General features: G+C 62.3%; 1 protein-coding gene across 1 annotated transcript; it reads right to left on the bottom strand.

The window, feature by feature from the left end:
- Window positions 1-556: 556 nt before the first annotated feature.
- Window positions 557-24,424, bottom strand: RTN4R (reticulon 4 receptor). The gene is made up of 2 exons (XM_029233927.1): window positions 24,337-24,424; window positions 557-1,982 (listed from the first exon to the last, which is right to left on the bottom strand). The coding sequence occupies exons 1-2, from the start codon at window positions 24,356-24,358 to the stop codon at window positions 559-561; spliced, it is 1,446 nt and encodes a 481-aa protein (XP_029089760.1). The 5' UTR covers window positions 24,359-24,424; the 3' UTR covers window positions 557-558.
- Window positions 24,425-25,922: the final 1,498 nt, after the last annotated feature.

The raw sequence follows: 25,922 nt of genomic DNA, 5'->3' as shown, positions 1-25,922 counted from the left end.
TTGTCTGGCTGGGCATGCTCTGTGCTGGACACATACCTCTCTCAGACACCGCTGTCAGCCCAGCCGGGAGGGAGGGAGCCAAGGCACACTGAGGTCAGTCTTCATGGCCACCACAAGTGCTGGGCTGAAAAGGGTCGAGCTGCCTGCAGCTCAGGCCATACCACCAGGCAGCTGCCTTCCCTTCCTGGGACTCTGTGCCATGACGGGGGCAGGGCTGCACCTCCAGGCCCACCTGCCTCTCACGGCTCACAGCAACCCCTAGCCTGAGAGGCCACAGCTTAGGAAAAGAGCTCTTTATTCCACATCGTCCAATATTTTTACACAAGTAAAATAAAACGCATATCTCTATATATCGCGATCTGGGCGGGAGGTGGCGTTCTGGAACAAACGCCCCGACCACGCCCTGTAAACATGACGGGGTGGAGATGGGACGGGCGGGTGGGCAGGCGGGAGGCGCCGTCAGGGAGGGCCTGCCACCCGGGGCTGGCTGGCAGTGGGAAGGGACCCCGTATGTACACACACCTGGCTGCTGAGAGAGGCTTTGCGCTCAGTGGCTGGTCAACAGGGCCCGAGCACTGTCCACAGCACCAGCGCAAGGCCCAGGGGGACGAGGCCCAGGGGGGCGAGGCTGCAGGCGAGGCCAGGCAGGGCACCTGAGCCCTCCACCCCACCAGCCCCGCCAGCCCCGGCACCCCCGCCACCCGCCTGGCCCAGACGGCACTGGCTGCGTGTGCGGTTCTTGCGGGAACAACCTGGCCGCCGGCGAGGGCCCGTGGTGGGGGGCTCCGGTGGCTGGGAGCCCTCAGGCTGCACCGCGGTCAGCGGGGGTTCGGCCGAGCCAGGCAGGGTCCCGAATGGGGAGTCGTTGATGTGTCGTGGGCCAGAGCCGTTGCCTGGCGGGCTGTCACCAGACGGCACACGTCCCTTTAGTGCGTTGCCAGCCGAGGCCGGACTCCCGGCCTCCAGCACCGAGGCCTTGTCCTCAGCGTCCGGCTGGCAGCACTTGGGCAGCCCCAGCAGCTCCTCATCGGCAGGCCCGCCGGTCCAGAAGGGACGGGACGGTCTGGCGGCCACAGCGCAGCCCTCCAGGTCGGCGGTGGCCAAGCGCTTGAGGTCGCGGCCAGCCAGGCGTGGGGGCAGGCTGCAGGGCAGCTCGGATGAGGAGCCGCGGAATTGCTGCAGCCAGGCCCAGAGCGGGCGCGCCCGGCAGTCGCACACCCAGGGGTTGTCATTGAGCCGCAGGTACTGCAGGGCCCGCAGTGGTGCCAGGGCCTCCGCGGGCAGTGCAGAGAGGTTGTTGGCAAACAGGTAGAGTGTCATGAGACGGCCGAGGTCCCGGAAGGCGTGCGGGTGCACGCGGGCCACACGGTTCTGGTGCAGCAGAAGGCGGTCGAGGCTGTGCAGGCCGCGGAAGGCGCGCTCGGGCACGCTGGGAATGCGGTTGCCGTGCAGGAAGAGGTGCGTGAGGTTGCCCAGGTCGCGGAAGGCGTCGTCGGGCAGCGCCTGTAGCCCGTTGTCCTGCAGGTAGAGGTACTGCAGGGCAGCCAGGCCGCGGAACAGGCCGGGACCCAGCTCCTGCAGGCCGCAGCGGTCCAGGTGCAGTGTGTGCAGGCGGCTCAGGCCCTGGAACGTGGCAGGGTCCACGGCATGCAGCTGCGCGTTGTCGCTGAGGTCCAGCTGCTCCAGGAGCACCAGGCCAGCGAAGGCGGCAGCGTCGATGTGGGCCAGCGCGTTCGAGTGCAGCCACAGGATGGTGAGGTTGCGGCAGGCATGGAAGCTGGCGGCTGGCACGTATGTGATGCGGTTGCCGTGCAGGAAGACGCGCTGGCTGGCAGCCGGGATGTCGGCAGGCACGGCCTGGAGACCCTGCTGCGGGCAGCTTGTGGTTACCTTGGGCTCGTTGTAGCACACACAGGCACCCGGGCACGGCGCCGCCACACTCCACGCCTGCAGCCACAGCACCCAGGCCAGCAGCTGGCTCCCTGTGGGCAGAGCAGAGGGCAGTTCGTGGGCAGGGGCTCCTGCAAGGCTGGGGTTGTGCAGGAGGGGCTGGGGCTGGGCCCAGGATATGCTGCCGCCCCTGGGAACTCAGGTGCTGTGATCCTTGCCCCACCCGCCAGGTGGAAGCTGCTGCACAACAGCTCTCCAAGGGATCGAAAGCTCCACACCAGGAAGCGTCGCCTGCAGACGCCTACGTCACCCTGCCTGGCACTCAAACACACGAGCTAACACGCCCCCACCCGCCGCCACTCGGGGTTAGCAGGTCACCCCCAAGGCCCAAGTGAAGGCCTCCTGGGATGGACATGCACACCTGCAGATACCTTCTCGGACTCCAGTGAACACAGAGCCCCCGTGGGCCTGCCCGCTGTCCCTGTCCGTCCCAGCACTGACCCAGCCTGTCCCTGTCCCATCAGCCCACAGGCCAGGCAGAGAGAGAGGCCCCGGCAAACACTGGAGCACCAGGCCAGCTCCGCTCATGCAGAGGAGCTCTGGGCCAAGGATCATGGCCGGGCCTGCCTCCTGGCAGCTTCCGCAGCAGCCCTCCCAGAGGGTCCTCTCGGGCTGCAGGAAGGGTGGGGCTGTGACTCAGACCTGGTGCCCTGCCCAGGCCCCCAGAGCCCCTGGGGCCAAGGCCTGCCTGGATTCTGAGGGAGCCTCCCCACCTCGGGGAGCTGTCCTTTAACCAAGAAATTGCAGGGGCCTTGGTGAAGCTGGGAGCCACAGCCCCAGTGGCCCTCCTGCAGGAGTCTTGGTCCCACCAACAGGACACAGAAAACTGCCACAGCAGCCCCAGGCTCCAGAGCAACTCTGCCATCACAGATCAGGAGCCTAGGCCCTGAGGGCAGGCGTAGCAGGGCAGGCAGGTCCAGGGCTTGGGGGCACTGCAGTCCTGCCCCGTGAGCCCCTCAGGCAGGCTGCTCCCTCCTGCACATGCCCTCCTCACTGCCGCTTACTGCTTCCTGGCCTGGCTCAGAACACCTCCTGCAGCCTCCTCCCCTCGGCCTCATTCTCTGCTTGGTCTCCTCCCTGGGCGAGGAGCTTACTCCTTCCCGGCCAATCTCTGCACAGTCCAGCTGCCCCCAACCCTCCTGCCAAGACACGCTCCCAGCAGGTTCCGCCCCAGCCCAGGGGGCTGCAGCTCCCCTCTTCCCTCCCCCATCTCAGGGCCTCACCAAAGACCTAGACCGGGTAGGAGACCCCTCCTGGGGTGCTGTATCCAGGCTGGGCTCAACAGCAGGGCCACATGCCCAATACTAAGCTCCCTGCCTATCATCCCACCATTAGAGCCACCGCTTTGAATGCTGAAGTTCTTTCCGCCTTCAGGAGTAAGTCTAGTAAAATGTGAATCCCCCTGGGAGGGTTATGGCTTATCAGCTAACACTTGAGTTATCAGCTAACACCTTCGTTGACAGCTAACACCTGCGTTGACAGCTAACACCTTCCTTGGCAGTCAGCTGAGAGCAGGATTCTGCAGACATAAGGCCGGCTAAGTGCTGGGGCTGGAGCCAGGAGGGAGAAAGGAGGGGCCCACAGGCCAGCTTCCCCAACCCAGAACCATGACCTTGGGCCCCGAACCCCGACTAGGTCCTCTCTGCCAGGGCCAGTGCAGACGCTTGCCCCAAGCCCAGAGGCCCAGCAAGCCGGGCATGTCCAGCGGTCACAAGGAATACGCCCTCCCAGACTCTGGTCCTCAGGTACTAGGAGCACCGTCCCCACAGCCTAGGCGCCTCCTCTGTCCCCTGTGTTCTGGTGGCCACCGAGGCTGGGCCATTTGTTGGCTACTGGGGACATGGCAGCCCCAGGACCACCCCCTGCCCAAGCCCTGGGTGCCCCTCCCTGGGCTGGCTGCCCGCAGGAGGCCATGAGGGGGCATCTCAGCTGTTCTATTTAAACTGCTGGCATCCTCTACTGGCTCTCTCCTTATGGGCCTCCTTTGGAAAGTTGGGCCTGATTAAGCCAGCTCCCAAGGCATCTCACTGTTGCCACGGGATGTGACTGTGCTATGAAAACAGTACTTCCTGCTCCCGAGACCTTGTGGCAGAGGACAATCTGGGGCAGGGTGAGGTGGGGCTCCAGTTACTCATCAGGCCAGACTCTGGACCTCACCACCACGGGCTGGGCCACACCACCAACTTGGCTGCCAGCGGCCGTCCATCATGACCATACCCACCACATCACCGACTGCACTGTTACCACTGCACCCTGACCATTGGCTCCCAGGCCTGCAGCCATGGTCTGTGAGCTTGGCTGGGTTGGGGTCAGTTGACCACTGGAACTGGCCGGCTCCTCCAGCTTCCAGCTGTCGCTAAGCAGGGCCCCCAGAAGGCTATAAGCCATGGGCTTGGGGCCGTGCCCACTCTATGTATGCCCTGAGATAGGTACCAGTGTTGAGCCACGCATGGGGGAAAGTGGCAGAGCAGCCATGTGGCTCGGCCCTGCCAGGAAGTGGGCAACAGGCACGAAGACATGGCTCCCCTCTCGCCGAGGCAACTGCTTTTTGGAAACCAACTTCTGATGGTCGGTCCCTCAGCACAGGCCCTGCTGTCAGCATAGCGGCCGGCGGTGGGCTCACTCCTCGCCTCAGCCACAGTAATTGGCTCCAGCCTGGCCCCCTTGGGGCCTGCCTGCTGGTCTCCATGGCAACCCCTCTGCTGAGCAAGCAGAGGGGGTATCTTTCTATGAGATAATCAAACCCAACTTTGTGTCATGTTTTCATTCTCACAGCAGAGGCCTGGAGACCTCACCAGGTAGTGGGAGGGTGTACCCTGGCCCCACCCCCTGGACCCTATCGCTCACCTAATCCCTCCCAACCCTAAAAGTCCTCCCCATCCGTCCCCCCGCCCCATCCCCAGCCTGTCCTCCCAGCCCATCCTCTCATCCCACACCCCCCACCCCCCAACCCATCCTCCTTGGCTTTGCAGTCCGGAGCCTGAGGCCTCTCTGGCCTGCAGATCTGCACTCGCTGGTCCTGCCCACTCATCAGAGGCCCCCAGGTTGCACCCTGCCTCACCTGTCTCTCCTTTCTCTCCCCCCAACCCTCTCACTGGCCCCAGACAGCGGCCCATTCCCCTGGCCCCACCTCCCAGTCACTCCCAGCCTCACCGGGTCCAGTGGGAGCTTGCCTCCTACACACAGGGTGAGAAAACAGCCCTGCCCCGCCCGGCTCTCATACACAGAAATCATCTCAAGGCACACCACGCCACACCAGGGTCCTGATCCCACACCAAGCCACCGGGCCCCTCAGCTAGCTTCCTGCAAACCCAAGCCGGCCCCTCCCCCACCATCCCTCCTCTTTCCTCGGGCCTCAGCACAGAATGGACGGGTCAGGGGTTTTCTCTAGTGCCCTCCCCATGGAGGGGACCCCTGGGTCACGGCTAGGAGCCCCCACCTTAGCCCAGGTCTGCTCTGGAGCTGGGGCAGGGGCACTAGGGCTATGGTTGGTGGAGGACCAGCCACTCCAGCCTTGGGGGTGGGGGCACAGCTACCAGACTCTGCTCAGGGTCTCTCCTCCGGGCCAGTTGACAAGGCCCAGGAGGCTGGGGGGCATCAGGCCTGCGTGTGGCCTCGAAGGCCATCTGCATTGCTCACCCTGATCCAGCTCCTGGCCACTGCAGGGGGTGGGGAGGAAGGTAGAGGGAGCAGGAGAGGGGAGCAGAAGGGAGGGGAGCCAGGAGGGGCGGAGGCTTCTGGGGAGTCACCAGCAGCCACAGGAGCCAGTGGGCAGCGGGCAGGCGGCTGCTGAGGTCAGCAGCTCAGAAACAGGGCGTGCTGGAGGCTGCAGGCACAGGGAGGTCTTCAGTGTGTTCCCTGGCCCCTGCCTCTCCCGGGGCCCCCCAGCCTGGGCTGAGGTTGCAGGAGTACAGCTCCCCTGAGGTCTCAAGGGGATGCCTCTGCCCCGACAAGCGAGGCCGAAGAGATGGCACAGGGCTGGCAGCCTTGGAAGCCCAGAGCACGGGCTCAGTGCCCTCGGGCCTCTATGCCTCCCTGCGGCTATGGGGTGGCTGTAACATCCCCTTTGGGGGTCATTACAAGGGTCCACCAGCCGATATAATGAGGCGTGAGTTGGAGCTGCGTAAGAATCAATTTTCTTTTTGGTGTCGTGAGCCCATTTTACAGATTAGGAAACCGAGGCAGTGAGCAGTTAAACCATGGCCTGCTCCCACTCAGAGCCGGTCCAGGAGGAAAGGTGGGCAAGAGAAGGAGCCACAGAGCTGCCAGAAGGGGCAGGAGGGACATCCAGCCCAAGCCTGAAGAGCGGCCACTATGTGGCCACGGCAGGAGAGTGTGGGCAGCTCCCTCCTGTGCTCTTGGTGGCTGGGAGGGGACGTTTCCCGGGAGGTTCTGAGCTGCTGCACACCCCCCTGGAGGCTGGGGTCAGCCGTCTGTGGAGGGGCCAGACCGCCGTAGCATAGCTAGGACATCAGTCTGCTCAGGACCCTCTCGAACACCAAGAACGTCCCATGAAGGGTCATGTCACAGATCGCAGTTACAAGGCAGAACAGGAGGCCATAGTCAGCACAGCCAGGCCAGAAATAGCTCCGAGCGGGGGTGGGAGCCAGTGGCGTCCACACACCACAGAGGGTCAAGGCACCCGTCACGGCTGCACCCATACCCCTCCCGTCCCTGCCAGCCCCCCACTCGCGATGGGCTCACCACCCACCCCCGTCGTCCATCTGTCCCCCCTTGGTCATCGTTGTTTCTCATACTCACCACCCACCTTCCGTCCGTCCTCCAGGCATAGACATGCGCGGCGGCAGCACACGTGGCCAGGGCGTTTCCTGGTCCCCTTCTCTGGCTCAGGTGCCAGGGAGGAGGGTGGCAGCCTTTCCCGTGAGGCAGCCCACCCTCAATAGAGCCCTGCGTCTCCAGGGGTGTGGCTACCAGCTCCCTGCCCGGCTGTGCCCCTCAAGGCCCCCTCCTTATTGATCTTTTCAGGGCGCAGCTGCGGGGCAGGGCAGGGCGGGCTGGCCAGGTGGATAATGGGCAAGGTGACCTACCGTGGCAGGAGGGTACTGGACACAGGGCTGAGCAGTTCCAAACACCAGGCCAAGCTGCGTGCAGTGGGGGAAACTGAGGCCCACTGTGGGCAGAACTGGCCTCCTGACTGTGCTGTGCACGGGTGGACCCAGGGTGAGCAGGCCAGGTCCCTCTCTCTGGTGAGCTCTCCCAGGGGCTAGTGTATTTAGCCGTTTTACAGGTGAGGGAATGAGGCTTGGTGGGGGATGGGGGGCGTCTCTTGCTCACAGCCCAGGAGCCGGTCGGATTCCCAGCCCTGTGGTGTCCAGTTGCTGAAAAGCCTTGCTGGGCAGTAAAAAGTTAAAGCTCCCCCACCCCTACCTCACCCATCAGCCCCACCTGGAACCCAAAATTTCCAGCCGACACAGCACCTGGGAGGCGGCTCTGGGCCCTTACAAAGCAAGGAAACAGAGAGTGGCGGGGGAGGGTCTGGCCTGCCTGGGAGCTGGAGGCCCTGGATGCAGAGCCCACCCACTAGCGTGTTCCCCAGGGGGCGCCCTGTGGTCGGGATGTGGTCCTGGTTGTGACACCTGTGGTCCAGGAGCGGGCTGACCACAGGTGTCACGTGGGGGATTGAAGGGGCCAAAGAGCCCTGAGCTGGCCCCGGACAGCAGGCAGGCGTCAAGGGAGGAGCCCTGGAGCTCACTGCCAGGGTGCGGGTCCAAGAACAGCCTCTGATGGGCAGGACACTGGGCCCAGCCAGCAGGCCTCAGGAATCCATCCTTGGCCAAGGCCAGGCTGCCAGCCTGGAGGCTCTGGAGCCTCGCCCTGTCCAGTCCACATGCTCTTCACCCAGAGCCCACCTCCCTCGGCTCCCACCCAGGAGCCCCACATGGAGGGCTCATGACACCAGCATCTGAAGCCTCGTCCAGCCCCAGGACCCTGCCCATGCAGGCCACACCCACACTTGCAGCAGAGACTCAGCCAGCATTTCCTCCCCTCAGAGGCTGGACACCCCTGTCCCCCCGACACCCAGCAAACCCCCCACTCCATCAGGCCACCAACAAACGCCCACTGCCTAATTACCTGGAGAATTCTGTCTCCACGACCAGCTCATCAGGGTCCTGAGGCTAATTCAATCCGGCAGCCAGTATAGGCTCGAGTCCCCAGAGGATGCTAATGAGAAACTGGCCAGTGGCCGACATGCCCCTGCCCCGGGGAGGCTCAGAGAAGGGGCATTCCCTGTGCCAGGGCCTGGGACCTACCACCACACACCTACCACCATGCCCACCCGCCTGCCCAGATCCCCGTCCACTGCCAGCCCCTGTCCAGGACTGGACGCCTAGCCTGGCAGGGCCAACATGGGTCCTGCCCTCCCCGCAATCCATCCCACACTCCTCCCGGGACCCTGCATCTACCGCCAACATGAAGCTGACCATTCCTGTGAGGCCCTGACGGCAGCCTCCAACAGGGCAAATGCAGTGCAGGAGCCCACGCTTGGGGTGCACACTCGGGGTGGGGGTGTGCACGCCATGGGCACACACAATAGGAACGCACTCTTGGAACTTGTGCTGCTGGGGCCTGCGTGATCAGGGCACAGAGGCGAGCCAGCCAAACAGCAGAGGGGCTGCTGTGCAGAGGCTGGCAGACATGGGAGCCCCACCCAGGAGCCAGGAGCCAGGAGCCAGGCCGAGGGGTTCTGCTCTCCTCTGTGGCAGGAGTTGACGGGTGGGCACATTCCCAGGTGTTCCCGAGCCCTTGGCACTTGTCAACATCACCGAAAAGGCAGGCGGTGGCCTCTGCCTGAGCAGCATCTATTTGGCTATGGAAAGACAAATGCAGGTCTCCGGAGCCCCTCGACGGCCCACCCTTGGGGATCAGCCCATCCAGCCTCTGGGCCGCTGCGCATTAGCCCTGTCTGGAGGGAGCAGCTGGACTGAAGCCCACCTTCGCTGTCCCAGGAGAGCCGAGTTCTCGCAAACGCTCCTGACCAGGGTGGCTTGGGCCCCGAGAAGGGGTTAACATGGGCAGGGTGCTTGGGGGCTTTGAAACTGAGCTGGGAGAGTGAGGGTGGGGGGCAGCACTCGCCAAGAGAGACCGTGGGGAGGACCAGCATGGTCTGCTGAGCACCCCTGGCCAGAGGCAAGTGCAGGGCCCAGGACCCTCAGCCTGAGATGCTCCCATTTGAGTCACCACCGGCTGAGGTCACTGCATCCAGGGGCCGTGGGTCCACAGGATGGTCCGGGGAAGCCTGTTGGCAAGGCGGCCTGCACGCCAGTGCCTCTCTCCTTTCCTGGACCGAGTTGTCCCACCTTTGTTGTTTGCTCCTAAATGGGAAGAGTTGTCAGCCAAGGCCTGAATCCTAACATCTTGGGAAGTGTGTCAAAACTGACTTGCTGTGTCCCCTTCTCCCAGCCAAGTGGACAGTGTGATGCTAGTGGGCCAGCGAGCCAACCCCTGTGTGACCTGGCCACAGAGCCAAAGAGGAGGGTGTGGGGTCCTGAGGAGGAGAGACCCCCACCAGCCCAGAGGTGAGTGAGTGGGTGGACAGCGCTGGGCAGACACGAGACAGCCCTGAGCATTCCAGCAGCAGTGCCTTGAGGCCATGAGGGCCTTCTTGGTCGAGCTTGTCTCCCAGGGAGGCCCTGTCCATCCACCTTGACATCTCAGCCTCACACAGCACCAAGCACCAGTGGAGGGGAGAGCTGGGGGAGATGGGGCCCTCACCTCCCTGGAACGCCCAAGTCACAGATGTCCCTCACTCCTGGTGGTTTCGCTACATCCCACAGCACAATGAGGAGATGACCATCAACCCCACTCCTCAGACAAGGGCACTAAGCCTTATCAAGGTGTGGTGACCACAGGGAACCAGCAAGACCAGGGAACGGGGTCCAAGAGCCCCCTCCTGCCACATCAAGTGACCAGGGCAGGCCCTGAGCCCCAAGTGACCCAGATAACAAAAAGGGGAAGCAGCCCCCCTGCAGCAGGTGAGCTGCTGAGCCCCTCTCCCCAACACATGCTCTGGGCTCTCTGACCCCCAGAGAGGCTTATCCTTGGCCCAAGCTTTCTGCTCCATGGGCTGCCCGAGGTGGACCCCAGGGTTCAGGAGCCCTGGGCTCAGATGCCAGCTCTGTACACCCTCACCAAGAGGCTGGGGAAGCTGTCTCTACAGCAGTGACATGAGGATGACAACAGGCCAGGACCCACCTCCCCGGGGCCCCAAGATGCTTCCAGCCTGGAACCCCCCCTGAGCACCTCCACCCAGGCTCTGGCTTTGTGGCCAACACCCTGCCTCCCCAGGGGCTGGTGTGGGGCCTCTGCCGCTCTGACCTTGGGCAGCCCTGTCTGAGGTGAGGAGCCCAGGCAGGAGAGGCCCACAGCTCACAGGTGGCACCCGCAGCCATGCTGATCACTCTACTTGTCTTGAGGCCCCTCCTGCCTGGCATGGTAGCCCTGCTTTGTCCATGAGAGGCTACGTCTGGGTGGGAGGAGAGCACGGCAGCCAGGCCATGCTGCGAACACACCTAGGGCAACCTCCCTGCCTCCACCGAGCTCAGCCTCAGTGGAGGGAGGAGGCTCGGAGACAGGCGTGGAGCCCAGCACAGATGGAATGGCCTCACAAGTTGCTGCTGCTCCTCCCGCAGCACTGGCACACTCGGCGGGCCCCTCTGTGCCCACCCTCCACCCGTGGCAGAGACCTGTGTTCATCCCACCCCAGACCCAGGACAGTGATGCAGTACTTGCTGAGGGGTTAGGGAGCAGGGTGATGAGGCTGTTCCCCCGGAGAAACGTCCAGAGGAAGGATCTCCACCATGGCCTCCGGCGTGTCCAGAGCAGCTCCTGCCTGACCACCCACACCTGCCAGTCGACAAGCCCCGCTTTCAGCAGAGCATCCCGCCACCTTCCATGCTTCCCTAGTAAACGCTACCAGAAAACCAGGTGTCTGGAAAAGGTGCCAATGCTGACAAGCGTGGCAATGCCTCCAGAGGAAGCAGAGACAGTGCAGCGACTAGATAAAAATTAGGGAAAATCTAATCAGTGTCCTCGTAGGGATAGAAGAGGATTTAAAACAAGAACTGGGTGCTATGAACAAGGAGCAATCAGAAAACTAGAAGAGTCCCTGGAAGTTAAAGATAGAATTGCTAAAATTATCCCCAAAATCAATAGAGAGGTTGGAAAACAAGGTTAAGGAAGTCTTCCAGAAAGAAAAACAAAAAGAGACACAGGGAAAAAATGATGAGATTCAGAAGACAAATACAGATCCAACACCTGTCTTAGGTAATTCCAGAAAGAAAACAGAAAATAGAGGGAAAAAGTTATCAGAGAAATAATACCCGAAAATCTCCCAGAGCTGAAGGCTCTCCTGGGTGAGTGCCTGGCATAACACGTGACATTCACAGTGCGATTTCAGGTCTCTGGGGGTCAAGAGAGGAACAGCAACATGGCAGCAGACTTCTCCACAGCACACTGGACGCCAGAAGACCACAAAACTGCAACGGCTTCAAAACTCTGGGGGGAAACTATTTTCAACCTGGAATTCTGGACTGGGCCAATCCAGCTTGAATAGATTTGCTAACATTCAAGGGCTCATAGAATGATTCTTCACTGTGCCTTCCTTAGATGTTTAGCTGGGAATGCGCTTCACCTAAAACAGGACATAAACATGAACCCCAAGAAACACTGGGTGATGAAAGGCAGTCAGGGGCAGCTGTGAGGGGGCCACAGCATGCCCAGCCCAGGAGGGGACAGCAGGACAAAGGCCTAGAGGGAGGCTTCCCCTGGGGAAAACGAGACACCCAGTAGAATGCCTGACACAGAGAAGAGTAAGCACATGAGGGTGGCATATGGGACAAGAGAAAAAAGACAAAGTCAACTGTAAACTCCAGGAGAAACAAAAAGCCAGACGAGAGCAAGAGGGTCACCCCTGTAGTCAGGCAGTGACAAGCATTCATGTGACCTGGATTAGGAAACACTGGTTCTGAATTTAACTGTCGGTAGTGAGACAGCCACACTGGGGAGTGTGCTGGAGAAGAGGGGGCTGGGGTAGGAGACGTGGAAATGTGAAGGTAACCACCTGGAAAAACAGGGAACATGGCAACAGCAGGTGGGTTGGAGGAGGGCTACAAACCAATGCCCCAGACCAGCCTCTGAGGGCTGGGTGCAAGCTTTCACTTTGAGCAAGATATGGCCGACCACAGTGTTATCTTTTTAAAAAGACTGCATACTTGGCAATGAAATCTCAGAAACAGAGATAAATAAAAAGAAGAAAATAAAGCATATCTGCCAGAAGGTGAAGACGAACGTGGGTTAGCAGCAGGCGTCTCCAAGGTACAGGAAGAGAAAGCGGGACTGAGAGCTCTCGAAGCCTCCTGGTGCTCAGCCCAGCGTCTGGCTGCTCTTCAGCGGCTGCTCAGCCAAGGGTGGCCAAGGACGCCCCCAGCCTTCAGGGACGCTCCAAGCTCCTGGCTCCAGGGGCCTCTGAAATCCAGGCTCTTGAAGGGACAGCTTCCAACCCGAAGATCCATGTGTGCCCTGGGCCTTTCACAGTCCTACTACCTCCAGGCAGCCCCTCCCACTGTCCCTCCTCAGCCCTGCCTGCTCCAGGATCACAGATCCGACACCCTGACCCCAGACTGGGGACCCCCAGGAGCAGGGGATCCAGCGGATAAACCCGGGCCCTCGGGTAGGGGTCTGCAGCCCCTGGGAGGGCTCCCCTGACCTTGGCCTCTATGAGAGCCCCAATCGTGTTTCTGCATCCAAATGCATGACACGCAGGCAGGGGTGACGTGAATAAGTAATTGCTCTTTTATTAACGAGTGATAAATTATTCCTATATGATTGTGTGTGATAACTCTTCCTTATTTGAAATCAATTTGGGATGGAAATTGTTGGCGGCTTCTCACCAGTGAGGGTGGGAGGACCAGGCGCGCCGCTGCCTCCTGGAAAAGCAGGTCAGTGTATTTCGGCTACTTCCTGAGGCTGATGCACCCGGCGCTCCTGGCAGCAGAAGGGGGTCGGCTGCCCTGGGGGCGGGGCTGGGAGGGTGGCCTCATTTCCTCAGCACCAGCCCCCGGGACAGGTTCCCAGCATGGCCTCTCCCACCCCACCCCCCGCCTCACTGGACCCACGGCACCGATGCCCCCTGGCAGAGGAACGGGCAGGCTGGGGAGGAGTCCCTGAAGGCCCAAGGCATTGCTGGGGACTGCCGTGGCCAGGCATCAGGAGGCAGGGGGCCATCTGCAGGCCACACTCCACTCATCCCCCCTGTGTAAACCTGAGGACCCAGGCAGCCCAGCCTTTCACCCAACAGAGGACATACCCAGCGCCCAACTGGCCTCCCCTGCCTCCCCACCCAGGCCGGCATGGCTTGACTTCACCAAGCCTGATGAAGGCATTTGCCTTTTCCCTAACGAATTCACATCCTCATTCCCTTCTCACTCAGCCCAACACACAAGTGTCCCCAGTGCGAGCCCAGGCCTGGGTCAGACAGACTTGCTCCCCACCCAGTGCCCTTGGAAGGCCCTCGGCCTGCTCACCTGCAGATGGCCTGTGAGGGGCTGCACACAGCAGGTGCTCAATAACCACTGAGCCAAGGAAAGAAGGGTTGCACCCCGAAGGCCTCCCTCAAGTTGACCCCTCACTGCGTGGCCCCATGGGGCCAGGGGAGCCCGGTGTGGAGGAGGAAGCAGACGCGCAGGGAATGGGGTGCCCTTGGCTGGTGCCCACGGCCCTCACAGGCCCCGCCTGCTCAGAGCAGCACCCCGTGTCCCAGGCCCCTGCACCTCTTCTGTTGATGCATCAGAAAAATCCAGCAACCCACTGGGCAGGCAGCCAGCTGCCTCTCGCCCACCCTCCTACTGTTCCCTGGTCACAGGCTTGCCCCCGTCATGAGCCAGGTCACCCCAGCCCAGACACGTCACCCTGCTCAGCTCAGGCATGGCGAGCAACCTCCGCCTCTCAGAGCCGGGTCTGTCATCTGTAAAAGGGGGAGGCTATGTCTGAGAACTTGACAAATCACTCCCAGGGTCCGTGAAACCCCCACCTCTGTCCACTGCCAGGTGCCCCCTTTGCCCCACACCTCAATGGTCAACTTGGCAGGTTTGCCTTGCTAGTTTCTGCACCCCCGGGCCGTGGGCTCCTTGGGGCAGGACTAGGGCTGGTGACGGCACAGGAGATGCTCCATAAATGTCCGTCACGTGAATGTAAGAAGTGTGAGGCTGTGGAGATGGCTGTCCCAAAGGTGTCCAGGCCCAGGAGAGTCCATGGGGCACTGACGTCCCCACAGGGCGAGGCAGCAGTGCCTGATGCCAAGGGCAGTTTCACGTCTGTTCCAGGCTGAATGTCTGTGCCCCACCCCGCAAATTCATATGCTGAAGCCTTCACCCGCAATGTGATGGTATTTGGAGGTGGGGTCTTGGGAGGTGATTAGGTTTAGATGAGGTTGTGAGGGTGGGGCCCCATGATGGGATTAGTGCCCTCATAAGAAGAGATACCTGAGAGCCTGTTTTCCTGTGAGCAACGTGAGGAAGGCGGCCGTCTACAAACCAGGAAGAGAGCCCTCACCAGAACCGACCTTGCCAGCGCCCTGATCTCAGACTTCCAGCCTCCAGAACTGTGCGAAATACATTTCTGTGGTTTGAGTGTCCGTCTGTAGCATTTTGCTATGACAGCTTCAGCTGATTAGTACAACAAATTTCTTAAAACTCCGGTATATTTTTCCAGATTTTTCTACAATGCACATGAACTGGTAAAATCAGAAGAGTTTTTAGTTTGTTCCGTTTGGTCACATGTGCTGACACTGGATGGGGCAGCTGGCCCAGGGTAGGGTGGGTGAGGCCAACCCCAGGCAGTGGGAGTCCCTTTCAAGAGCCCCGTGCTGTGGGGTCCCCGCCCAGTCTCCCAACCTCTACAAACCCATTCCCTTGGCTGAAAAGTGCAGACGACAGGCCCCACCTCACAGGGTGTTGAAGCCACATAGCTCACGCAGGCCTGGTGCGCACAGTGGATGCACAGGAAATGCCCGGCCCGCCCACCCCACAGGAGCACCTCATGTTGCCCCTGGCAAGGGCCACGTCCCCCCGATGGAGGGGAAGTTAAGCTACAGCTACCAAGGGCATGATGGCACCTGACCTGACCTGACCTGGCCTGACCTGAGCTCAGGCAGCACCCCCTCCTTGTTCCCAGACACCCCCCTCGGAAGGCTCTTCTTCCCAGAGTCCCACCACGCACATCCTACTCCCCTCCCCAACCACAGCCCTGCCCCGAAATCTGGACTTAGCCCCTAGGGTGCCACTGAGGGAGCAGGCGAACAAGCAGAGTGCATGGAGCTTGGCCGGGGTCTCGGTCCCTGGGCTCCCACCAAGGGTTCTCGGCAGGGAAGGGGCCTCAGCTAGGCCTGAGGGGCCCTGTGCGCATGACATGCCAGGCAGGGCCTGACCCCACCTGGGCCTCGGGGCAACGTGGGGACAGTGAACCCACCAGAGTCCACATTGGCCACCCGGCAGGAAGTGAGCTGTGGGGGTCAAAGCGTGAAGGCCTACAGCCCTACTTCCCTATTTCCCACCACCCACCCCACGGACATACTGCCCCACCAGAGCCCCTTGTACTGACAAGGATGGTCCTGCTGTATCAGGCTTCCTGTGATCTGGGGGTCAGGGGAGGCAGCCACGGCGTCGGGAGGGCTCCGTAGAGGCACTGACACCCCCCCCATGCCACCACCACCACCCGCCTCAGGCCAGCCTGGGGGCTGGGCCACAACTCCAGCAGCAGGTGAAGAATAGAGTCCATTAGGGCCACCATCTGTCTCAGCCATGATGGGCCCTCTCGGTGACATCCAGGAGGTGTGTAGATGGAATATCTTTATGGGGAGAGTTTTTCTTTTGCCAATTTTCGAAAAGGAAGCCAGACACTTGTCACACCTGTCCCCGTGTCAGCCTCTGCCTGACAGAAATTGGGGCTGAGGCAGGGAGATGAAAGACAGCCTGGACATGGCCGGAATGCAGGGGCCACGTGTCACATGGCTGGAGCACAGAGCAGTGGGCTGGCCTCCTGCTGGGGCACGCCGCCATCCACCTCTGCGGCCCCCACCCCATCCTTCCAGCCCGAGCTCCCCGAACCCCTCCCTCTGCACCCCTCTTGGTCCCACAGTCTCCTCATCTGAACCCCATCTCCCTCCACCCTGCTGCCCAGGGCCTCCTGAGCCCACCCCAGGGGCCCCGGCGCACGCACTGGGCTGTCCCGGAGTCTCTGGGCTTCTGCTCACACCAGGAGCCCCCTCCCCCTCAGCCAGCAGCTCCAGGGCCTCTTTAAGACGTAGGCCCAGGGTGGCCTCGGTGAGGGCCCAGTGGGGGACCCAGGCCTCAGGCTCCTCACCAGCCTGCCAGCACCCACGCCCTCACTTCTCTCCCCTGGGTACCTAGTGGGCTTTGGGGTGTCTCCCAGGGACCTGGAGGGCTGAATATGTCACAAGAATCTCGAGGTCCCTGCTGCCCGGCATGGGGCTGGCCTGAAAGTAATGCTAGAAAGCACTTGCAGGGGAACAGAGGTGGAAGCCAGTGGCCCTCAGGGACCTGTCCAGGGATCCCCACACCCACACCTGGATTGTGCACTGTGGTGCACGGCTAACCCCACCAGGGGTGAGGAGGGCCCTCCCCAAGGGAGGGAGGTCACCTGCTAGGCCATACTCAGGAACCCCAGCCCCAGGCCCCCCTCCGCCCTCCATTAGTCCCCACGCAGTGGGATGGGGGTTGCTCACTGCCAGGGCTACATGACAGTCCTGCTGCTTCCTCAGATGGCCCTGGGGGTCACAGCCTCAGCCCCCAAGGAGATCTAAGAGCATGGTCCCCACCAGGTTCAGCAGCCACTGCCTTACATGGCCTCATCCTCTGGGAGGCCCTGGGGAGCCTGGAAACTGGGGCTGGACGGGTGTGACTGGCTAGCTCTGTGTTCTCTGAGGACAAGTGGGGGCTGGACGTGTCCTGAGAGAGCAGGGAGGCCTCAGCCAGGGCAGAGGGAGGGACGAGGCAGTGGAAAGCATGGGAGGGATCACAGCAGGGCTCTGGGAAGGGTGAGGGTGGCCCAGGACACCAGAGCCCACTCGCAGGTTCCTGGCTGGGGTGTGCTGTGGAGGCAGGTGAGAGAGCTGGGTACGGGGTGTCCTGTGTGACCTTGGGACCCACAGCCCTCCCGAGACCACTCTGATGCCCAGTGCGTCCTTGTGGCCAGCCAGGACTGGTCTTTCTCTGGAATTCTGCTTCCAACCATATCTTTGGGAACAGGAGATGCTTCTGGGCCAGAGGCCACTCAGGGGGCAGATGGCCCACCCTCCCTCTGCCCAGTTCCCATCTTGCCCAAGGACCGGGCAGGAATACTGGCCTCCTTCTCGCCACACCAGAAGGCTGGTGCAAAGTGAGCTGTGGGGCAAGGCTTCACACCCACGTGGTGAAGCAGGGAGACCCTGAACCTCCTTCCAAGTCAGCACCGCAGCCAGCTCAGCACCCACCTGTCCCAGGCCCCCACTGGGCCTCCGCCTCTCACTGAGAAAGGCAGACACCCCATGAGGGCCCAAACTTCCCCTCCCCCAGTCGCTGGCCCTTGCCTGGGGCCTGCACCTCCCACCCCCATCCCACCATGTCCCCCCAGCCCCATTTCTCACTTGGGTCCCCATGGCATTAACTAATAGGTCACAGACCCCCCCTTGGGACAGGTGGCAAGGACCTCATGCAGAAGGGCTGGTGGGGGGAGGGAGGCCCCAACAGGGGCTCCTCCTATGCGCTCAGCAGAGGCTCCTCCTCCAGAGAGGACAGTGGGGCCCACACCCATCACACACCTGCCTGAGTGCCACCATGATGTCCCCAGGGCAGGGAAGGACTTGGGAATCTGAGGAGGCCCCTGGGACATGGGGGCCCCACGAGGCCCCATCACAGCCTCTATTTCCACGGCAAGTTCCAGCTCAGGGCAGGAGGTCCCACCTGAATGGGAAGGAGCCCCAGAAGCTGGGACAGTCAAGCCCTCACCAGGGGCTGTCCCGTGGGCATCATTCACCACTGACCCCCCTTCGCAATCTCCTGTGTGACATGGAGGCTCAGAGGGTGAGTGGCCTGCCAGGTGCACAGCTGGCTCTGGGCTGAAGTCCTGGGCTCCCAATGCAAGCCCCATCGGCCCTCGGCTAGAGCAACTCCCCCACAGGTTGGCACCTCTGCTCTCTCTCCAGACCTGTGCCCTGGAGGGGACCACCCTCTTGAGCCACCTTGGGCAACAGGCCTGCGCCTGATGGCCAGTGGCCAACCCTGAGGGCTAGGACCACCAGCTCCTGCGACCCTGGGAGCTGACTCAGGGCACTGCCTGAGGCCACCCTACCATTCATGGCTCCCTGCACACCAGTGCCAGGCCCGAGCTACACTCAGGGACATGGACGTGGGGAGGCAGACACAGGTGTGCGTGCCAGGCACTGGAGCCAGGGAGCCAGAGTGGAAGAGACATTCCCAAACCAGACCCCCTGGTCCAAGCCTCATCGGGCGGTAGACACAGGAGAGTTCAGTCAGGAGGGGCCTGGCTGGCAACATGTTTTAGGAAAGCATCTCAGAGCCTGAAAGGAGGATGAGATGGTGGGCAAGGAGACATGGGTGTCTGAGGCCACAGGCCCAGGAAGGGGGCTAGTCCACAGCAGACCTTTGATGAGGGATAAAAGGGGACGGGCAGGGAGGGGTCAGACTTGATACTGGACTTTGGGGAAGGGTAGAGGGAGGTGGCCAGGACTATGGACCTTGGGCCCAGTTGTAGGGGGTGGAGGGGCAGGTGGTATAAGGGCGATCACCACCAGACAGGCTGAATCTGAGGGACCCAGGACACCCAGTGGAGCAGAGCAGCACGTGTAGGGAAAGTGGTGTGGAGCTGCTGGGCGGGGGCAACCTAGGAGCATGAGACCCCCACTCAGCTGCACAGGCCTGGCACACAGCCAGGAGGCAACAAACGTTTGCTAACCAACCACTGGGATGCAAGGGCCAGACACAACTCCATGACAGGCCAGGCTAAGGCCTCAGAGCTGGCCCTGACAGGCAGGCCAGGAGGCCAGTAAGTCTGGGGGCTGTGGATTCCCTGCCGGCCTCGAGCCCTCCCCTACCTACCATGTCCACTCTTTGCCCCTCCCTATATACTGAGCACCTACTATGTGCCTGGAGCTGCCACAGGATGCCATGAGCCAGCCACCCACCCCCACCACCCCCAGAGCCCAGCACCCCACACACCTCAGACTCAGAGGGTTTTCCCACCCATGAAGGCATCGAGTGGGAATCCCACCTCTGGTCGACAGCCGTGGATTACGGACAAGGTCTCTGGTGACCAGGAAAGGGCAGTGCTGCCCAAGGTCACATAGCAAGCCGGTACTGCAGAGGCTGATCCAACGGCTGCCCAGACTTCAGGGCAGGGAGAATTCTGGCAGGTCCCTGAGCCCACCGCATCTGGGCTCTGGCAGGAGGTAAATAAAGGCAACATCTCAACAAGGTCACAAGGGCTGGGACAGACCAGGCACATGGTGCTGGGCCCAAGCAGTTGAGGGGCAATCTGAGAGGGCTCCCGGGAGGAGGTGAGGGACTTAGAGCCTTGCCTTGGCCTGAGCCCCTCAGCACTCCACCCCCTTCCTCGATAGGCCCCTCACCCATCAGCTTCAGCCTTAGCCTGACATTTCCCGTGACATTTGCTGCAAAGAAATAGAGCCATAAACCCAAAGGTTAAATTTGCACATTGCCTTGCTGCCAGGAGAGCATGGTCCCTCCACCCACCAGGTGCTTGGCTGCAGGATTTGTGTGGGATGGCCCACCCACCCTGGAGCCCTTGATGGACCCAGACCCTCCAAAGGACCTCAGCCACTGTTTCCCAAAATAGGTTACTGGATACACTAGACCCTGAGTGTGTTACACAGGGGTGGTAAAGGAGCTCTGTCAACACCTCTTACCCAGCCATTCCCAAATTCGCTTGACCACGAAACACTTGTCCAAGCCCCACCAACATTCCGTGGAACCTCAGTTCCATGGAGAATGATCTGTGATGGCGTTAGGCCAAAGAGCATCCCCCTGGGGCACCAGGAGGCTGCCTGAACAAAGTTGAGTCAGCTTTTGACACCCCGGTTCCTCTACTGGGCTCCCCGTGCCACCATCAGCCCAGCTCCACGTGCCAGGGCCTGGCCGGGGTTCACCACCTGCCAGGCCCACCTGGGCCAGCCTTAGACAAGCACAGCTCCTCCCCAGGGCCCCTCCCCCTCTGGGAGGGCTTCCAACAGCCCTGCCCTTCAGCTCCACCTCCTGCCCTGGGTTGGCGGCAGGGGGGCACTAACAAGGCTGTAGGACTGGGCCGCCATGGCCCATTCTCTATCCCCAGGCAGGGAGAGGCAGCGGGCCCACTAGGAGACAGGACTGTCAGGACACTGCGGGGCTGGGGCGGAGGCTAAGTGAAGGGGGCAGGAGAGAGACAGCCCCAAAGCGCCGCCGCCGGCTGCACTAGGGCTGGACCAGCAGCAGAGCCAGATTCCTGATGAAGGCCAGGAAACAGATTTCACTTGTGAGTAGCAGAAATGCAACCCCAGGGATGGGAGAGGCCCGAGGGCTCTGCCCCGCTCCACTTAAAAGGTTGGGAAGGGTTGGGATCAGGCCCTGCCTCCTACTGGGGGAGGGGCACCTGACCACGCCCCCGGGGGACATAGCAGGGTTGCACCAGGGACACTTCTCTGGTTGTCCAGCTGCACAAGCACGGGCAGTGTGAGAGGCCGAGGCAGGTTTGGATAAATAAATGATGGCGCATCCTCGGGAAGGGATTCCACACACACCCGCAAACCCATGATACACAAGAACAGTTTCCGACGTGCAAAATGTTTAAAATACAGCGACCAAAGAAGAAACTGCAGCACAAGACACCCGGCTGGGCCCACACGATCCAGCAACGGCACCAGGAGATGCAGGGGTGCGGATGCTGCTCTGGCTGGGCTGCCATGTTCAGCTCCTTGGCCACCTGTCCTTTAAAGCATTTAGTCCTATAAAGTCAGGTGGGCAAGGACCACATCCCTTCACCTGCCTGGCTCAGAGGGAGTCTGACAGGCCAGGAATAAGCGAGTGAGTGAGTGAATGAACAGTTTCCTGAAAGCAAACGTGTTATCTGGGAATGGACTGCTGGAAGGGGCAGGAGCAGATGGGCCACAGAAGGTCAGGCAGCCCGGCCTAGGGGTCAGAGGTCAGAGCCCTGGGCACAGGGCAGCCTGAACCTCATTGACTGTGCGGGGCCAAGAGCCGTCAGGAACCCCAGGATGGGGCCCGGGGGCCAGAGTGCCACTCACACCTATTCCCCATGCTCACTGAGACCCCCATTCTCCCATTCCTTTGGCTCAGTTCACTGGTTCTTCATGCTCCTGACCCCTCTCTGGATGCACAGACTGAGTCTCCACGGAGACTTTCTGGCTACAGGCCCAGGAGAGCAGGAAACACAGCCCTGGGGTGGTGGGGGTGAGTTCCTCCTGCCTCCACCAGCTGGGCCCCTCCTGGTGCTGCCCCAGCTGCCACAGGCCTCCATGCCACAAAGCCATGAATTCAAGGCTGGGGCAGGGAGCACTGAGGGGCCAGCCCAGCGTGCCGGCTGTCCTGAGGGCAGCGGAGGGAGGGTGAGGTCGGAGTCTAGAGAGTGGGGGTGGGGACAGCTGCACACATCGGGCCCCTCACCGCCCGTCACTCACAATGAACAAGAGCAAACAAACCCTGGGTCCCACCAAGGACCTGGGGCAGCCCTCAGCCTCCCCTGCCTTCCAGAGCCCGAGCACATCTCCTACGGACCCCCTACAAGCCCTCTTGGCTGTTGAGACCCCCTGGGCCAGGCTCTCCTCCATGACCACAGGGAGAAAGCCAGCTCTGACCTAAGGGCCCCCAGCTGACCGTTAGTCCTCACATAGGGAAACCAAGGGTCAGGGGTTCTGCAGGCTTCCAGCTGGTAAGGGGCAGAGTAAAGATGCTGCCCCAGTGTGGGGGACACATCGGTGGCCACTTCACACCTCCCACAGGGCCCTCTCTCCCTCCCTGCCTCCCCACCTGCCCACCCCCTTCTCCAACTCCCCAGTGACCTCGATGGGCCTTTATTTCCCATCTGCAAATGGTTAGGAGGGAGGGTCCAGCTGGCAGTGCAAGGGTTCCAGGGGGACTTCCCTGTGTGGGAACCATTGAGTGGGGCAGGGTGGTGGTGTTTTCAGTATTCTGAACGCAGAAGCACTGGGGTCAGAGCCCTGTGGGGGCCTCACCCTTTAAGTGTCCCCAACAACCCCTGAGGGAGGCCCAGTTACTGACCATGTCACAGGTAAGGAGACTAAGGCATGGGTGAACTGCACACCCAAGGTCATACCACTATCGGTGGCTGAGCCAGGACCCACATCCAGGCCCTTCTTCTTCTGCCACCCCACACCCAGGAATCAGGGTCTGTGAACAGCCTTCTGCCTTGCAGGGACCTGGTTCCTTCCTCACCTCAACTGGAGTAGAAGTGGGAGCAGTGATGATACCCACTTTAGAGATAGAAAGACTGAGGCTTAGAAAAGGGGAGTGGCCAGCCCCACTGCCCACCCCATCGTGGGACCCACCCCTCTGTTTCAAGCCTATAAGGATGACCTACTTGTCGTCATTCTACAGACAAGGACACTGATGGGTGCGGGGGAGAGCAGGTGGTGTGGCCCTGCCTCTCTGAGCCCTGGCCTGGGGTCCTCCTCACCACAGTGAGAGCGAGTCACCAATACCCTTACCTCAGGCCTGCACACAGCACCTGAGGCAGCTGACACACCACAGAACCTCTCATCAAGAAGGCTCTCGCCGTGGAGACCCCTAGGCACCGGGGGCAGAGCTTTCCTGAGGTCACCCTGGGTCAGCCGTGGGGTGGGCATATACCTACCCTGAGCTGGACCTAGTGGCAGACTGCAGAGCATGCCGGGGGTCTGGCCTGTGTGTCACGGTGCTGACCTGGAGGTGTGAAATGGGCCTTCCCTGCTTAGGTGGGTCCCAGCCCCCATCAGCCACCACTGCCCCAGCCTGGGGGAACGGGGAGGAATCAGACACTCCTTTGGCCTCACACCCTGGGCTGGGGCACTGGGCCCCCAACACACATTCCCTGCTACAGATTTGGGTGGAACCTGGCCACGGGCTGCCTGGGCACACAGAGGCACCCACGTCCGGAGGCAAAGAGACACATGCCGATATGCTCACAGGCACACATGGTCATGGGAACAGAGACACATGTGCAGACGCATACCGAGTTCACACACACACAGCCCCAGGGGGTTGGGAGGGGAGAATCCCGGACACGGGGGTCGGATCCTGTGGCCGGTTTCTCACCCTTCTGAGCTCCGGCTGCCCAGGGCCTCCCCCTTAACACACGTGCATGTAGGCACAAGAATGGGTCCCTCGGAGGGGACCCAGCGTGCGCCAAGCGTGGAGACTACAGCAGGCACGCTATGTGCATGCATGGCCGTGGGCGAGCAGGCAGGGGCGAGGACATGGATGTGCACCCACAGTGTGTGTGTGTGTGTGTACGCGTGCACACGGGGCAGCCTGGCATGCATGTGCACATGCGGTGTGCAACTGTGCAGCCCTTGTAGACATGTGCACGTGCAAAGAAACGTGTGCAGCCTGCGGCACCTTGTAAATAAGCAGGGCACCCTGGGGCAAGGGGGGGTGGGGGGGGGACGAGGGGAGCACCCTCCAGGGAAGGCATGTCCAACTCCCCCTACAGGAGGTCACCCCCAGCACCTCACACCAGGTAGGGGGGAAGGGTCCCATGAGAGCTGCCAGGGAGGGGGTGCTTGGAGCCCCACCACCTCTGGTGCCCCTCAGCGGAGCCCGCAGGGGCTCTCAGGCACCCTCAGGCTGCGGATAGGGGGTGCTTGGCTGCGCCTCTCCTCGCCCGCCCCCTGGGGGGGACAGCTCTGGGCCAGCCCCGCCCCCCACGCCCTCTACTGTCGCCAACGCCCCCATTCATCCTGCTGCGGTCTAACCCCAGAAAAACCACATGTCCTGAGCTGAGTCCGCGGGTCGAGGATGGAGGCGGCTGGACACCCCCCACCTCTGCTCGGTACCCGGGTTTCTTCAGACCTGCTCATTAACCCCTTCGCGGCCGGGCGATCAGAGGCAGGACCCCACCCTTCCAGCCAGCAGCCCCCACACTAACCCCGCCGCCGCCGCCAACTTTCCAGGGAAGCGGCAACTTTTCCTGCTGCCGCGGGCTCCGCCCTCCCGGGGCCGGGCAGCATTGCGGTGGCCTCGCGGCCGCGCGGTAACCCTCCGCAGCCTCGGCAGCCCGGGCGCGCCCCGCGGCTCAGGGAGGGGCGCCCGGGTCCCCGCCGGCCGGGCCGGGCGTGGCACTCACCTCCGGCGGACGCCCTCTTCATCTTAGGGGTCGGGCAGGGCGCGTCGGGGACCGAAAGTCGCTCCGGGGCCGGCGCCCGTCTCCCCGCGGCCGGGTCCGCATCCAGGCGCCGCAGCTCCGGCCCGGCCCCGGCCCGGCCGCGGGACGAGGCTGCACGCTCCGCCCGGTCGGCTGGGCTGTCGGGCGGCGGCGCGGAGGCGAGGGCAGCCGGCCGGGAGCGGATGAATGTTTTATGGGATCATGTGGTTTGACGCGCGAGCGCTCCGCCGGGTCCCCGCCGGCCGGGCCAGGCGGGGCGGGGGCGGGCCTGGGCGGGGCCTGGCGGCGGGCGGGGCGCCCACCTGAGCTCGCTGAGCCGGGCCGGGCCGGGACTGCGGGAGGGGCGCGGGCCGGGGGCGCGGGCCGGGCCGCGGGAGGCGCTCAGCCCGCCCGGTGCAGCGGCGCCGCGCGACCAGGACAAAGGCGGCGCGTTTCTAAAGAGGCGGCGGCCCCTGCAGGCGGCGACGGGAATGGCGGCCCGGCCCGAGTCGGCTAAGAGCGCGGGCTGAGGGCGTGGCGGCCCGGACTGGAGGCTTTTGGGGGTCCCCCAGCGGCCAGCTTCCGGGCAGGGCTTGGTCCGCAGGCCTGGGAATGCGGGGTGCGCCTCTGCCTGGCCCACGCCCTTCCTCTCCTCAGTAAACCCTGGAGGCCAACCCCCCTGCCCAGCAACCCTTTGCTGGGGTAGCATTGCTCCATTTTTCAGTTAGAAAACAGACTTAAAGCTTAGGAGACTTCCCAGGTCCCCACCTGTCTTTGTGGCCTTCTCTGCACCACCCAGGGAGGGGACTCAGGCACGGGCCTGCCCCTACCTCCACAGGTGCCCCCCACCTGTTCCCTCCCGTGGGATGGGGTCTCCAGCCCAGGAGTTCCCCTCTGAGCCCACTTGTTTAGTACCCCACCCTCCTCAAAGCCAGGCCAGGCTCTAGTGCCAGAGAACCCAGTGACACACACTCACACCCCAGGCACATCTGCATAGGCATCCCACCTCCCTCTGCTGCTCGGGGATCTACCTGGCCTCACAGATAAGTTCTTGAGTCTTCAGCCAGCTGCCAGGCCAGCGTCCCTGCAGGCTGCCCTGCACATGGAGGAGGGCTGGGAGCTGATCAGCCAGATCTGGGCCTCTCCGAGCCTGCCCGGCAGGTAAGAGGGCCACGTGGATGGGGACTGGCTGAGAGAGTTGGTTCCAGTCTGTAGGACCCTGTGCCCAGGGCAGGACCTGAACTGGCAGGCTCCCTGTGACTGGAGCATCCTGGCTGAGGGTTTGGTGGTCTCCCTGGGAGCCCAGCCAGTGTTCCAGTGATGTGAAGCTGAGGGACCTGGTGACTGGGAGGCCTGGCACATTCTGCCTCCCCATCAGGCCTCCTGACCTCAGATGTGGCTGGGAGACGTCAGCAGAGCAAAGGGATCAAGGCCTGTTGGCCTCACCAAGGGCAAGTAGGACCTCTCTGAGCCCAGTGCTCCCATCTGAGCACAAAATCACAGGCAGCCTCGTGGGCTGGAGACCAATAATGGTGCCCGTGCCAGGCCAACTCTCTGGCCTAGGGTAC

The sequence above is a fragment of the Monodon monoceros genome, unplaced genomic scaffold (assembly GCF_005190385.1).
Source record: "Monodon monoceros isolate NGI ecotype Baffin Bay Population unplaced genomic scaffold, NGI_Narwhal_1 Super_Scaffold_1, whole genome shotgun sequence".
NCBI classification, from domain to species: Eukaryota; Metazoa; Chordata; class Mammalia; order Artiodactyla; family Monodontidae; genus Monodon; species Monodon monoceros.
This window is presented reverse-complemented; position numbering and strand designations above follow the sequence as displayed.